Source organism: Cotesia glomerata, linkage group LG3 (genome assembly GCF_020080835.1).
Source record: "Cotesia glomerata isolate CgM1 linkage group LG3, MPM_Cglom_v2.3, whole genome shotgun sequence".
NCBI lineage: Eukaryota > Metazoa > Arthropoda > Insecta > Hymenoptera > Braconidae > Cotesia > Cotesia glomerata.
Window position 1 is genome coordinate 17,852,676 of NC_058160.1, and position 16,222 is coordinate 17,868,897.

At 32.2% G+C, this 16,222-nt stretch overlaps 2 protein-coding genes across 2 annotated transcripts; both read left to right on the plus strand.

Annotated features, from left to right (window-relative positions):
- Positions 1-55: 55 nt before the first annotated feature.
- LOC123262024 lies at positions 56-8,619 on the plus strand. Its single transcript, XM_044724003.1, has 7 exons — positions 56-174; positions 382-597; positions 1,342-1,681; positions 1,945-2,140; positions 7,621-7,953; positions 8,036-8,326; positions 8,410-8,619. Exons 3-6 carry the CDS (start codon positions 1,379-1,381, stop codon positions 8,173-8,175), a joined length of 972 nt encoding a protein of 323 aa, XP_044579938.1. The 5' UTR covers positions 56-174; positions 382-597; positions 1,342-1,378; the 3' UTR covers positions 8,176-8,326; positions 8,410-8,619.
- A 2,039-nt stretch (positions 8,620-10,658) lies between these two features.
- On the plus strand, positions 10,659-12,371 carry LOC123261411. Its single transcript, XM_044723004.1, has 2 exons — positions 10,659-11,792; positions 11,875-12,371. Exons 1-2 carry the CDS (start codon positions 11,546-11,548, stop codon positions 12,369-12,371), a joined length of 744 nt encoding a protein of 247 aa, XP_044578939.1. The 5' UTR covers positions 10,659-11,545.
- Positions 12,372-16,222: the final 3,851 nt, after the last annotated feature.

The window sequence follows — 16,222 nt, forward strand, 5'->3', positions numbered from 1 at the left end:
CGGCTCTCTAAAAGCGGTGTGGAATAATTACAAAAATATCGAATTTTTTTTCAGAGTATATACAGATTTATTTAAAAATGGAAGAAAATGAAAATCTTATATAGATTCTTTACCCGATAGGGTTTTTGATGGATATACATTTCGACAAGGAAGACCTCTAAAAGATGGTGCTCGGTATGTAATAAATAGAGCTGTACAATTTGACCGGTTACGCTAGCCTACATATGTTAATTGTGTAAATAACCAACTAGCTTGGCTTATTTAACCGGTTAACTAAGTTAACTTAACCAATTGGCTAACAGTTTAACTGCTTAACTAAACTCAACCTATTAACCAACAGTTGATTAGCAAAGCTAAATTTACTTAATTTATTGGTTTCAGACGTTTAATTTGTTCGCATGTCGAATCACATGCTTGCGATACTCTAGGTACCTTATCTGCCACTGATGACTTCAGCTATGAACCTAAAAAGGATAAACATACTCATGAACGAGATCCCGATGCAGAAATTAAAGCACGGTTTACTCGAGATTTATATGTCGCAACTAAACATCAATTCCGAAATCTTCAAATAATATATGATGAAGTAGCATTGCTGTAAGTTATAAGCTGTCTATTAGAAGCCTTTTTTTATCTATCTATATGTCGTAGTCTTTTCGCAAAATCCGTCATTTCATGAAATACCTAGGAACTTCTAGAAGTGTCGGCGTTTAGTGAAAAATATTAAAACTGCATTATCAGCCTAGGTATTTCATGAAATGACCACTTTGTGCCGGCATCTCGTGTTTAAAGCTAAGATACATAATCAGACGCATAGAACAGTTGGGCTTTTCATGTAATAACTATTATACATCTTGGCACGCTGAATAAAGAAAAAAAAATTAATAACAATAAAAAAAAGGAAGGAATAAAAGCAAATACAGATTAATTTGTAAAAAAAATATAACGAATATTTTGGAAAACACCCTAACAAACGACCGAATACTTCAGTTTACTAAAAAAAGGTAAATATTATACGGTCGTTTGTTAGGTTTCTTTTCATAACATTCGTTATATTTCTCTACAAATAAATTTTTATTCGCTTTTATTCCTTACATTTTTTAATATTATTCATTTTTAACTTCCCGCTAAGAAAATTGAAAATTTTCAAAAATCGGGAAGTTATTGGTTTTACCCATAATATTTACCTTTTTCAAGTAAGTTTTATTTTAGTGGTGCATCAGTCTTTTCCTAACATTACAACAGTGGAATGTAATTTTTTTTTTTCATAGCTATGGTAGAAATGCTTTATATTCTACGTTGTATATGCAATTTGACTTTATTTTTATAATTGTATTATAGTCATGAAGAAGGTGCCGCTCTACTGAGTTTTAACAACATGAAAAGAAAAATGCAGGCATGGTTAGAGAGCAGAGTGTTACCAGAAGTAACATCAATTGGTGACATTAAATTACAATTAAATGACCCACTACTTAAAAACATCAATCTGCACAATGCCGGAAAGACGGAGATCGAATTCGTACAAAATGAGGAAGGTCAGGATACTGCTATGATTCTTGTAGATGCGAATCTTTTGTCGAAACTGGAGACCACGACTCTATTTATACAGTCAACAGATCATGAATTCGAAGGTGTCGATAATCTTCAATTATCATCTATCTCAACAAAGCATATGGATCATGTAAGAAAAAAATAATCTATGAATTAAAAGAAAATGAACACTAGTCATCAATCGACCAAAAAGAACTTTTTTGGTCAATTGATGACAAAGAAATCTTCCGAATATTTTTCAAGTGTTCATAAATATTTGTCTGAAACACTGAATAAAAAAAAAATATTCCAAAAATTTTTTTTTGGTTTAAAATTTCTTTTAATTTAAATAAATTTTTCAGTGATTTTTCTTACCTAACTAAAAAGTTTGCATATCTATTTTCCAAATTTCAGATTTTACCCTTAGTATGGATTATTTTATTGGAGAAAAATGAACAAATTTGTAAAAGTATATTTCGCAAGATTTTAACTTTACAACCTACCTTGTCACCTACAGAAATTTATAGTGAGGTTGATTGTGATTATTGGAGAGCTTTCAATGCAGTATTTCCAAATGTAATCACCAAAGGAATGTTTTTGAGTCATTGTATACCCACAATATTTATTTAAAATACTTATGCCTATTGCACCCCCACCTGGGTGTCTATGTAAAGGACTCTAAGTGTGCCCAGGAAGCAGAGGAGGATACCATGAATCCCAATACAACACTACAATACTTAACACTAACCCACCCACACTATTAATTAAATTTCCAAACACACTAAATATTTCCCCGGACTTTACCGATTAAAACTTATATATTTATTTTCCAATTTAACAAAAATTAATTTCCCAAAATTAAATGAAATCCGATTTAATACCTAGATCCATTTATTCCATTCATTAATTTGCTAAATCCGAGTTCCCAACTTGTTTCATAAATCCTAATCCAATTCCAAATTTCAAATTAAAATCATTAACTAATTTATTGCCGTGGTCTTAATAATACAACAATAAATATTTAATTACAAGAGGTCTTCGTATCTTGAATTAATAGATTAAAATCTAATGACAGAGGTCTTAATAATCTGCTAACAATGTTGGTTAAATCCGAGATTTACGAAATTTTATTCTTATTGAACTTACTTAATTTATTTTATAAGTTGTTGTGTTAAATTATTTTACTTTGGATAATTTATTTTACCAGAATTTGTCAATTATTTATTTGGTTGTTCTCCGAATATTTCTAATTTGTGTCCAGATTATTTTATTTAATTAAGAACTTAATTTGTTATCAACTAAAATTCATCAATTGATTTTATGTAATTAATTTTTACTAAACTGTTTTACTTGTCATTCAATAATCGAGTTTTATTTTCTCTACATTATTTTATTTTACGTTCTATTGTGTTGCACGAAAAACTTAGCATTTATTTTATTTTATTTTATTCGAGGATTATTTTCTGCCTAGCAACACAGTACGATTTTAGTCTCGACCTTGAGTGTCCTCTACCCAGCGCTTCACGTGGGACAAGATGGCTGACGCTCTCGCTCGGTCTTGCGTCTCTGTTGCAAGTTTTTGGTGTAATTTTTTTTCTCTGACGAATTTTTACAAGTTATATTTTCTACTTTTAATTAACAAATTTACACGAACAATTTTCTAGCAATTTTGACTGATTCTAAATTTATTGCAAATGATTTTATTTTAAACAATTAAATTTTATTATAAATTACTTTCCCGAATTTAATAAATTTTACTTCAAATGATTTTTACTAAAGTTCCTCTAAAACATTTTACTGATTTTATTTTAAGCAATTAATTAAATAAATCCGACCAACTCGATTATCAACGACATTTTGTTCTACATGGCACCGAAGTCATGAAATGACCAACCGAAATTATTCCTGGTAAAGTCAGTCCAAACTCTGCCTACGTAGTTAATTAACAATCCGAAATAATTCCTGGTTTTGTTAATTAACTATTTAGTAATTATTCCTGGCTTGCTTCATTTTTAATTTTATTCTGGACTTTTCTTAATTTCATTCTGAATTTTATTTTTAATAAATTCTTACTAACCTCCTAAAGAATATTCTAAACAATATTTTAAATAATTCTTTAAATAATATCCCAAATAATATTCCAAGTAAATTCTAATAAATAAATTTCAATTTAATAATTAAGTAAATTCTACGACATAATACTTAAACTAATAATTGTGACCGAACGTGAAATGGCGATGACCTTCAGCCGACTTCAATGCCTGGCTGATACCGCATCACCAAGAGATTATTGAGACATTTTATTTGTACCTGGAGTTTTTCTTTACGACGCTAATGAACTCCCTCGAGGAGATACAACTTCTTGTCGTCGTTGCTGGTACAAGTCCCTCCTTGGTGGATGAATCTATTTGGCAGCGAGACCCAGGTCTCCGTCACTCGTTCCTCGAATACTTTACAAAATCTGTGCTTTGTTTTGGAAAAATTTGCGTCTCGTCCATTCGAGCTACTCAGTCACAATGATTCTTACCAAATTTAGTTCTACACTTATTGCTCCCTCTGCTCTCCCCACTACTACTACGCCGGCTTCTCCACTTTGGGGCCTTTCTTACTAGCTCTAAACGAGCTTTAGATCACAGCGCACTGTGAGCAGTCGATAAATAACTGGGTACCGAAATAGAGGAATTTACCGAGTAACGATCACTCCGTTACAAGCTCATCCATTCTTTCTGTAGGAATTGCTTTTAGAAACTCTATTGTTATTCCATCCTCACCAGCTGCTTTTCTATTCTTCATTTTGCTGAGTGCTCCTTGTAGCTCTGTCTTCGTGAACTCAGCATCGAGATCTTCATCTCTTATTATCTCAGCAGTTTCAGCATTTTCTTCTATATTGCTTCTTCTATAATTATACTTATCTGGCGTTGAGTTTTTGCTGTTTAGTATCTTCTCGAAGTGTGTTTTCCACTGCTTCGCGCTGATATTTTCACTAGGAGTACTTCTTTTGTTTCCGCGGAAGTAGTTGACTTTGCTCCACCACTGGGCCATGTCTCGTGTTTTATCCAGGTCCTTCCATAGGGCTTCCCTCCATTTTCTCTCTTCTTCATTGCAGGCTTCTTTTAATTTCTTTCTACTGTTTTTCAGCAGCTGTTTGTTTTCCTCGCATTTATTTTTCAGGAACTTTTTGAGGTTCACCCATGTTTGTTTCTTGGCTGTTCTGCATTCTTCATTGTACCAGGGATCTGTGCTTCGTATCTTAGTCTTCTTTCTTTTCTTGTACATGCCGCAGTTTTGCGCAGCGTTCATCAATAGCGCCTTTAGCTGTGGCCAGTCTACAGGGTTTTCTTCTAAGTCAAACCACTCCCATCCTTCTCTTATGACTCTGTATACTCTTCTTGTTTATCTGCACACCACTTTAGTTTTTCTTTGCTCAATTCACTACTTTCTTTTGCCTGATCCTGGTCCTGGATATTCAGTAGTTCTTCTTTTAGAGTCATTGCTACTGGTAAATGATCTGACTCTGGTCTGGCCTGGATTTGCAGACTGCTTACTTTATTTAGTGCATCTGGTCCAAGGCATATTACTAGATCGAGTACTGAAGCACACACTTCATCTTTACCTCCTACAAAGTTGACTCCGCCAGTTAAATCTCCATCGACTCGTCCGTTTGCAATGTACAGCCCCCATTCTTCACATATCTTCAGCAGCTTCCTACCTTCAGTATTAATAGTTTTGTCCTGCAATCTTCTTATCTCGCCTACATGCTCTTCCCATTCACTGTCGATGTATCCAGTTTCCTCACCGACACTCGCATTGATGTCTCCGATCACATATGTAGTTTTGCCAGATTTCACAGCTTCGAAAAGTTGCTCTTCAAGATCTTTGCGTGCTACGTTAAGTCCAACATTATTGTACATTGTTATTATTTTATACTTATCAGACGTTACCAGTAGTCCTAGCTTCCACTCTTTGACGCTCCAGTTTTTGGACATGCTGTTCCTTATGCCAAGAAACCGCTTGCTCTTCCTCTGGTATTCTTTCGCTTCACTGCGGCCTTGCACCACCAGTGATACTTATTATTTAGCGATTTTATCTTCTTGTTTTGCGCTTCCTTGGTTACCCACGTCTCCTGTAAAATAATTATGTCAGCAAGTTCTAAAAAGTTATCTGCATACTTAGCGTTTTTAATTCCTGCAATATTCCATAGTATAATTTTTATTTCTTGTTTACTGCTCTTCATGGCTCCGAAATGGCTGCTGCATTAAGTCACCATTTAGGTCTTCCCATCTCCACCAGGCGTCTTTTGCCCACATTCGCATGTAGTTGGTTTTTGCTGCTCTCCCTTGCGCGATCTCTTTGTCCACTTCTTGTCTGATCCATGCTTGCACATGAGCTTCTCTTCTGGTGTAGTCATCGTTTATCCATAGGTTCGACCCTTTCAGCTTGTTTTTCTGTGCCATTATGACTTTCTTTGGATTGATTGACTCTAGCGTTGCTATCAGTAACTTCTGGCTCGTCGCAACCTTCTTTACTTTTGTACTGATGCCGAACTCTGCATTTAACCAGTTTGACATGTTGTTGATGTCCTTCCAGTCCGGATTGAAATCTCCTGTGATGACAATATTGTTTCTTCTCCGACGTCTTTCGTCCACCTCTCTCTCTTGAGCTCTCCAAATCTCATGGCACCTGGTTTTTCTACCATAGTCTCAAGTTTACGTTTTCTGCTTCTATCATCCTTGATCTTTTGGTCGTCTTTTCTGTTGTCGGTATTGTCTTTTTGGTGTTTTCCATCTCTGCTATTTTGCATTCCATTACTCTGCGACGCTTGTTCCTGACTAGGACTTATTCTTGTGTTTTTATTTTTTGTCAGGTGGCTGATTGGCGGTTTTCCTCGCAGGTCGTCGAGGCTTTGAAGGAACCTTTCGGTATTCTCCTATGCTGTTTTCTTACGTGTTGTGGGGCTTAACTTTGCTTCATTATTCTTCTCTTTTAACTCGCTCATTTGTACCTTCAGTTTATTTACTTCTTTCATCATTGCTTTGAGTTGTTCTTCTGTACTTTTTACTGTACGTTTTAGCTCTTCCTGCTCCTTCTGAATTATTAGCAGCTGCCTCTCCTTCTTAGTGCATTCTACGCATCTGTCTGCACTGTGACACCTTTTTCTCACCGGAATAATTGTCCTATTCAGAGACTCATTGTTTATGATCTTGATGTCTTGCGATCCTCCTTTTTTTGGCGTACTGCTAACTCTGCTAAAGTTGCTCCGTCTATTTGGTATAGGTGTTGATACGTATGGACGCTCATTGTACTCTGTGAAATTATTCAGACTGTCATCCAGAAAATTCGGTATACTACCGTTGAGACTATCCATTTCCAGTGACTCTATCTCATTACTCGTCCCTGGTTGCAGAGGTTTTTTGAGGGATTTATTAATCTTTTGCGTGTTACCTGCTCTTATATCTTTTTCTGCTTTTGATTTTCTTCCTCTTTTTTTCAGGCTCGCCTGTCTTCCATATTTGTTGTCTCTTACTTCTTGGCTGTTGTGATTTAAAGTTGCCGCCTTCAATACACCCATTGCGCCTGCGCTGCTTATTTCTGTGGTTACTATGCTATTTGTAGGTTATTATTAGGTGACGGAATGGTAGTTACGGACAATGTCTCGGATAGCTTAACTGGTAGAGCCTTTGGCGCGTAACCAAATGATCCGGGTTCGAGTCCCGGTCTGGGCTGTCTGAATTATTTTTTCGGTTACCGAAAAATTCTTACTGAGTAAGGTCCCTCCTCCCCCCTTTATCCTTTATTTCCCCAGTTCCCAAATTTGTCTTTAATGACAAATTTAGCTATAAATTCCGGTGAAACTCCGGTGAAACTTGATGCGAGATTAAAAATATAATTTTACCTGCATTTAGGGCATTTATTTGCCAAAAGTACAAATTTTATTTCTAGTTCCTTTTTAGAAATTACACACTCGGTTTTACTGTCTTGTTTAAATAAAATAAATGAATAGTGAATGGCTGCGTTCAGGTTTACCAACCGATCTGGTCAAAGAAGTTTTATTAAAAGCGTTTGTAAAAAGCGTATTAATTTTTTTTTTCTAGATCATGATAAACACGGCCGAATCGAAGAATATTGATTTAGAAGATGAAAGAACAATGTCAATATTATCAAAAATAACATCAATTAGCTTGTTACTCGCAGACAAGATTGTAAACGGTTTACAAGAGTTTGTTGACTCTATGATGAGAAATGAAGATTTTGAAAATTTAAAGGAACTGATGGAATTTTATGATCAAAAGTGGCTTAAAAGCATTGACGTTGAGAATTACTCTTTTTATAATGATTCAATGTCATTGTGGAAGAATGGAGAATTAATTCTTCAAAATATAATAAATCGACTTAAGAAAATCAACACTTTATGGAATTTAATTGGTTAATATTTTGCAATTATTTATTAATCAAAATTCTATTCAGATTAATTAAATATGAATATTTTTTTATTTTTTTCATTTAGAGCAAGCATCATTGATCAATTCTCAAATACATTTTCACCAGGATAACTTAGCCAAAAAAAGACATTTTAACATTCCTTCCAGAAAAGTTAAAAATATTTTTACTGGTGTAAAAAACTGTAAATATATTTCTGATCTATGAAAAGAAATTGAAGCAGGAGTTTTATTTTCTATTGACTTCATAATGAGAACTGCAGATAATCTAACACCAATATTACGTAATTTGTTACGTTCTGATGTTAAAATTCCAGTTCAGTTTGAGTTATTAGATTTATCGACCAATGAAGAAAATGGTAAGACAATTATTGTACTATACATCACACTTGAAAAAAAATGTGAGAGCACATAATATTATTATACCGTAATTTGATTTCAGAATTAATTGATGCTGATGAGTTACCAATATTGAATTCATCTGATGACGAGCCCATTGATACTTTAGACGAAGAAGAAGAAGATCAATGGTATATTTACAGTCAGCACTGTTTGGGATGTTATGAAGATAGTATCGAAATTGGTTACAAGCCTTGCACTCACGCACCGTATTGCTGGTCTTGTAATGAAAAATGGCGCGATAAGGCAGTTAGAAATGGAGAAATATTTATCTGTATATTGTGTCGGAGTGCCGTCGAAATCACGAAAGATTTGAGAAAAGATTAATACAACTCAAAAACAATTAAACTTAATACTACTTTTTTAATTTATATTATTTTAATAATTTTAAGTGTTTGAAATCGAATAATTCGGTACTTTAATAATTTATAATGCTCAAACAATTTTAATTTAAATTAAAAATTTTAATTAAAAAATAATTATTTTAACACTTATGTACGTCATAATTTAAATTTCAATTAAATGAAGAATTTATAGAATAAATCAATATTTATATTTATTATTTTAATTAATTACTTTTAAAATTTATTATAAATTTGTTTTTTTTTTTTTTTTTTTTAATAAATTTAAAATGCATTACGTGTAAAGTTGATCGTTAGAAATTTCTAAAACAATATTTAATAATTATGAAAAAGCTAGACAATTCTTTTTTAAGCGATATGTAATTAATGAGACTTTCAAAATATTTGATTATTTTTATACTAAAATTTGAATCAACGAAACGTGTGATAACTAAAAATATCTCTTTTCAATCAAATTAAAATTCCAAAAACTTACAATTTATTTATTAAATTCTTCACTATTTGAAGTTTATTAATACACACAATATTGTATAACAGAATTCCATACATAATTTTTAAATCTTATGAAAAATGAGTAATTAAAAATAATAAATTATTATGGCTGCGTCTATTCATCCGTCAACCATATGCATAAATTTATCATTCCAGTAACCATATCAATTCAATATTTTTGATCGATCGGAAATTCACAACTAATTAAAAATAATCATAAGATATTTTAATATCTTTATTTATATTTTCGCGATGATTATTTATACCGTAAATTTATATTTTCCTTTTATCAATGGACGAATTCTATATTTTTATTCGTCCAGTAACCGGATGAATTACATATTTTTATTCGTCCGAAAATGAAAAATTATTACAAAAAAAAATCGTTACCGAATTAATTATCATAAATATTTGAGTATGATAAATTTTTTGTGTAGGGTGAAAGATAGTTTGTATACATCAGTTGATCCAACATGAGAATGAAATTGTAACTATTTCTTGCATGGGCCAATTTACATGAAAGGTTTTAGGATGTCACTCTTACTCCCTCACTACATGTTTTTACTAACAAGGAAACTCTCTCCGGTGTCCCCCTCCGATTTTGATGAAACTGAGATATGTTATTCTCCGTCGAAATCTAAGAGACACGTATTTTTTTTTATCTGCGGAAAAACATTTCTAGGGGTGAAACTACCCCTCAAAAGTTAGCCTCCAAAGGGGTGTTTTTCAAGTTTCGCATACTTGCAATTTAAATAATCGAATGGGACCAATTGCATAATTTTCAGGGTGGAAAATCATGAAAAATGCTTTTGGTTTTATAATAAAACAATGGATAGAACAAAAGTTATGAGGGTTGAAAATCACAAAACTTTTATAAAAAAAAAACTATTCGATGGATTTCAACGAAACCAACGGCAATCGGAAGAGGAAAAAAAAGTAGAGAATACGTCTTTCGGGGTTTTTCCGAAAAATTAAGTTTAGGGGGTGAACATCCCTTAAGCATATCTACAGTGACCACCAAGAAAATATCGTTTTTTATATTAATTTTGATATGAATTCATCAATAATAATTTTTTCGTACATTTCTAGCATTTAGAAAATAATAATAATATTATATCTTAATATTTTACTTACTTGTTTACTTCGCATCCCAAACTTTATTTTGTGTATCGGGACATCAAATATTAGATATGTCATTTAATGTGAATCTGCTTTGGAAAAAAAAAAAAAAAAAAGAAAAAATGCTTATAATGATTTATTATAATCATAATAATCATTCATCGTTATCTCATACAAAAAAAGAGATAATTATATTTTTAGTATGAGTCAGTATATGAGTCAGTAATGTGAAAAACAACATAGTATAAATAAATGTATCATTTCGAGATTAGTTTAGTTACTGCGATGTACTTCATCTTTTATAATTCAATATTATAATCGTATTTTTTTTTTTTTTTTAATAAGTGAATAATTTAAAATTGTACGAAAATCTTTATTTTAGTACATAGAGCAAAATGAAAGTCAATCCTATAAATGTTATAAGACTACTCTTAACAACATTTCAAGTCATGAACATTCCAGAATCGCCAGTAAATGACGAAGAAATACAAATCAAAGAAAGTTTTGAAAATATTTTACTCAATGCTATGAACGAATACTCCGGAGTCGAAATGGTCGAAGAAAGTTCTTTGCATTTCCAAGAACCGTATAAAGATTGGACGATGGAAGTCGTGGAAGATAAAGAGTGGGCAAATGCACTAGTTGATCAAGAAACACCTATCGACGAATGCACTAAGGATGTTGAAGATTTATCTTATGAATTGAATATAAATTGAAAGCCGTCGAGTACTGGCGTAGTGGCAAAAAAAGAAATTTAAGTTTAGACAGTGTTAGACAAAAATTTAGAAAGGTACAATCTGTGCGACAGTTACGAAGATGGGCTCATACTTTAAATCAGGGAGGGACTTATAAGGAAAAATTAGCAAAAATTTGTGAATATACATTACAAAATTTCAAAGCAGCTATAGATGCAGGTTTAATCGTACATGATTGTGACATAAAAAGATGGGCCTTACAAGCTCAAAAAGAAGTTGGTGCGGAAGATTTCCGTTTTAAAGCATCAACAAAGTGGATCGCGTCATTCAAAAGAGCACATCGCATCGTATCAAGAAAAATAAATAAGTTTATCACGTCCAAAACCATTGAAGATAGTAAATCATTAAAACAGCAAGCTGAGGAATTCGTCAATAATGTAAAACAAAAAATTAAAATTTATGAATTAGCAAACGTATATAATTCAGATCAAAGTATGGTTTTCAGTTGGAAATGCATTCCGGTCGAACTTTAGCTGTTGAAGGAGAGAAGCAAGTAGAATGTCTTGTACAATCTGTTACTTCTACTACTCATAGTTACACAGTTCAACCAACTGTATCCGCTGATGGAAAGCTTTTATCCCCACTTTTTTTGGTTCTAAAAAAACCAAGTGGTAAATTTGGACCAATAGTTGAAACAACACTTTTTGGACCTCATAATGTATACATAGAAGCATCAAAATCAGGAAAACTTACATCAGGTACGAATTATTCTTTATTTTTTTTTCTGGTTTGTGCATAAGTTATTGTTGATACAAATAGTTCATATTTTTTAATTTTCAGATCATTTCAAAATTTGGTTGGAGAGGGTGTTTTTTCCAAATGTGGGCCCAAAATCTTTATTACTAATTGACTCATGGACTGGGCATTGTCCTCAAGTTGTACAAAGCGTTAAACCAACAAATAAAGATACTGAAGTAATGATCTTACCAAAAGGTACAACTGGAAAAATTCAACCGCTTGATGTTTTTGGATTCCGAGTATGGAAAAATTTTGTTCGATATTTTTCGGATCGTACAGTTTTGATGAATTTGGATATAAACTTGCATTTACGAAATAACATTATAAAATTACAATCACTTACACATATCCAATTGTCATCTCCTCGGTACATAAATTTATTCAAGTACTCGTGGTACAAAAGTGGCTACACAGAAGTAAAACCAGATGAGTTCGAAAATCCTGTGGATTTTGCATTTCACGGATCATGCAATTCTCATTGTGAGGTTCCTGGTTGTCAAAATATAGCAACTATCCGCTGTTCATGGTACATAAAGTAGTTGTGTTTTCAACATATTTTTCATGATCATCACGAATGCAAAACATATCTTGAATAGATCTGCATATGACAAAATGATGAATTTAAGTATTAAATTTCATAAACATCAGAAATATTAAATATTTTTGTAAAAATCATTTGTAAATTATTTTTAAATTTAATTTGATTATAGTAAAGCATATATTGTAAGCATTTTTTCTTTTTCTTTTTTTCCAAAACAGATTCACATTACATGACATTTATAATATTTGATGTCCCGATACACAAAATAAAGTTTGGGATGAGAAGTAAACAAGTAAGTAAAATATTAAGATATAATATTATTATTATTTTCTAAATGCTAGAAATGTACGAACAAATTATTATTGATGAATTCATATCGAAATTAATATAAAAAACGATATTTTCTTGGTGGTCAATGTAGATATGCTTAAGGGATGTTCACCCCCTAAACTTAATTTTTCGGAAAAACCCCGAAAGACGTATTCTCTACTTTTTTTTCCTCTTCCGATTGCCGTTGGTTTCATTGAAATCCATCGAATAGTTTTTTTTTTATAAAAGTTTTGTGATTTTCAACCCTCATAACTTTTGTTCTATCCATTGTTTTATTATAAAACTAAAAGCATTTTTCATGATTTTCCACCCTGAAAATTATGCAATTGGTCCCATTCGATTATTTAAACTGCACGTATGCGAAACTTGAAAAACACCCCTTTGGAGGCTAACTTTTGAGGGGTAGTTTCACCCCCTAGAAATGTTTTTCCGCAGATAAAAAAAAATACGTGTCTCTTAGATTTCGACGGAGAATAACATATCTCAGTTTCATCAAAATCGGAGGGGGACACCGGAGAGAGTTTCCTTGTAAGTATTTATTAACTTAACCTTTATCGTGATATTTTATTTTGGTTTATTTATTGCTCTAACGATGAAGAGTTGATTCTTCGATTTATGTTATATATAATTAATAATAATTATAAAAATATAGATTATTAAATATAAATTAAATCATTCTTCGATGATTTTTATATTCTGTTAGTTAAATTTATAAAAAAGCAGTGCTATTAAAAGTAAGTGTCACAATAATCACTATTAATGTTTTTTATTAAATATTTTTATTGTAACGAAATTTTAATTATGAATTCTAGTATTAACAGATTTAAATGAATCAACACAGGAAAATATTTATCGAAAGGTATATGAGCTATATATTAAATTAAGTAATTTATTTTTCATACAAAAAGGATGTAGAGAGTTTTGGTGTAAGTAAAAATTTCAACAGTGTTGATAGCAGCACCGATTGAAATTATATTTATAGATAATTATTAAATTTTTTTATTTTTCTATTATTATGCTTTTACTTGTACACCTCTCGGTTTTTACAAGGCTGATTCCTCTTTTTCTCCTAGCTCTACGCTTTTTCTATTTCTCATATTGGACCTCGGCAAGTCCCACCCGACACTTCATTTCTACTTTTAATTTTTGCGGCTGTGGACCGACTTGTGCTTTCTGTACCGTATTCACCCTGAACCTCACCTTCTCAAGCTGTTGGAACAGAATCATGGGGAAACCACAGAGAAAACCCATGATAGTACAGTCGGAGCTGGGCTAAGTCTACAGTGATTGATAAGAAACTTTTCTTTATCGACCACTGGAGCATTAGGCCCCTCTCCTAGTGTGCAGAGATCCCTTGCGCTAGCCAACGCTGACTAGAGTGGTCACCCATTCAAGTTGTTGCTTAAATGTGTGATCGCCCAAGTCAGACGTATGCCACCCGGCTATCTCTGCCACTTCCAGAGGCTGGCAACGTAACGTAACGCACATATTTTTAATTATAATCACTGAAGAATATTGGTCCGTGCTGGGGATCGAACCCGGGTTCGACTCTTTCGAAAAGCGAGCACCGAGCTGACCAGGCCATTGCCAGCCTTTTTTTATTTTTCTATTAAAGTATTAAAGTATTCAGTCGCTGCTTAGGAACCAGTACTTACTTCATGTAGTCGTATATCTGCATTTGTGAATATAAATATACAAATACACAGAGTGGGCAGGTACTGGTTCCTGAGCTGCTACTGGGTACTTTACCTTAAATTTAATAAATTATTTTTTGCAGGTAAACTATCTTCACAGTGATGACACATCCTTAGAGTTTTACGAGGACAGCGTTTAAGCCTTGCACAATTTAAATGGTACCATTTACAGCAGTAGTTACAATAAATATTTGTTTTATATTTTGATTCTTCATCGACAGTTGTATCTAAATTTCTTTTACATGAAGGACACTCCTACTCCGGTGATTTTCTTTTCTCAAAATACATTTGCTTAATTAATTTCCAAGCTTCTATCGTGCAATATTTTTTAATTTAATTAATTTTAACCAGCTCATCGAGAACAGCTGATGAAACTTTCTTGAGAATAGTTTCTACTTCTTCTTCTCTAATGAAATAATTTGAATTTAATGATTTCTCCACTATTCTAGAATAGCAGCTGCTATCAAAAAACCAATTTAATATAATTTTTGATTTTTCATACGACGATTTTTGATAAAACGGTCTGTTAATTTTAATTTTTTTTTTTTTTTTTAACCAATTACCGTTTGTTTAAAGCTTTCGGTCTCCCTCGATGTTTTATTGCCGATTGAATGATGATCTTTTCTAATATTTTTCTTTTTTTACTAACATTAGTCGTATTGGTTGAGGTATTGTCTAAAGAGGATATATACGGCATTGGGAATAAGGGATTGTTTATTGGTATCTTTATCGGTTATGACGCACTTTACTTCGCTCCATTTCGGAAGAGATTTTTTAAAAGAAGCCATCATCCAGTTGATTGATTCTCTATCCTCAGAAACTAGAATGCAAACTCCGACAACTTCGGAACATCCATTGGATTCTTCAACTATCATCAAATAAACTGGAGCACGGACATTTAATAATTTGAAGGTAGCATCAATTCCAAGGAATTCAGGATAAGAATCCATTGAAGTTCTCATGAATTCCGTTACGAAAAACAACCCAGCAATTATGTCTTGTTTTTCGTAAAGGAACCATTGAGCTTTGAATTTTTCTTCTAGCTTCTCAAGAGTAGGAATCAATAAATTTTCTGTTCGTTTTTTCGCTTTACAGTTTTCTAAATCATTTAATAGGATCACTTTACTCGTTTGGTTTACATTTGTGTCGTGGTTATGCTTGTACTTTATATCATTAATGATAAGACAATTTCCATTGTCGATTATTCCGACTTTGAAATATGCGGGGTACTTTTTTTGAAATGTAAATGCTTTTCTCATTCCTCTTGACTTTGATCTAAAATTTTTCTTACCATGGACACAAGTATATTTAATACTGTAGTATTTTAAACATTCGTTAATATTTTTTTTTATTCCTTTTTTGTGAGCTTGAAAGATCATCACAGAATCACGATGAAAGTAAACCACGTTCGATTTTTTTTTAATTTTCCTACATTTTCTTCTAATTTTTCATATGACTCAAATTTATCGGCTATTTTTAATATATCTTCATTATCTCCAGCTTCTCCATCCAGGTCACCTTCATCCGCGTCATCTTCAACAACGTTATTTTCTTCGTCTTCATCTCCACTTCCTTCGCTTGCAATTTCTTCGTCATAAGAATTTTCATCTGCCCTGTCACAATTTATTAGAAATTATTTATTAATAAGAAAAATTAATATTTTAAGCTATAAATAATTGTTATTTTTTCATTAATTATTTTGTTAATTACCCATTATTAATTGATCTTCGTTATAACGATGATTATTTCAATTTAATGAATATTTAAAAAAAAATTTTTATGACAGGTTGACAGGATGACAATTTTTTTTAAATTACATTTGAAA

Bases quoted from the DNA above. Each gene is read 5' to 3' on its own strand.
- LOC123262024 (XM_044724003.1), top strand. From the start codon at position 1,379: ATGAAAAGAAAAATGCAGGCATGGTTAGAGAGCAGAGTGTTACCAGAA. The intron at 2,141-7,620 runs TACCCACAATAT...TTTTTTTTTTCT, and splicing joins AATGTTTTTGAGTCATTGTA to AGATCATGATAAACACGGCC. The intron at 7,954-8,035 runs GTTAATATTTTG...TTTTTCATTTAG, and splicing joins CACTTTATGGAATTTAATTG to AGCAAGCATCATTGATCAAT.
- LOC123261411 (XM_044723004.1), top strand. From the start codon at position 11,546: ATGCATTCCGGTCGAACTTTAGCTGTTGAAGGAGAGAAGCAAGTAGAA. The intron at 11,793-11,874 runs GTACGAATTATT...TTTAATTTTCAG, and splicing joins ATCAGGAAAACTTACATCAG to ATCATTTCAAAATTTGGTTG.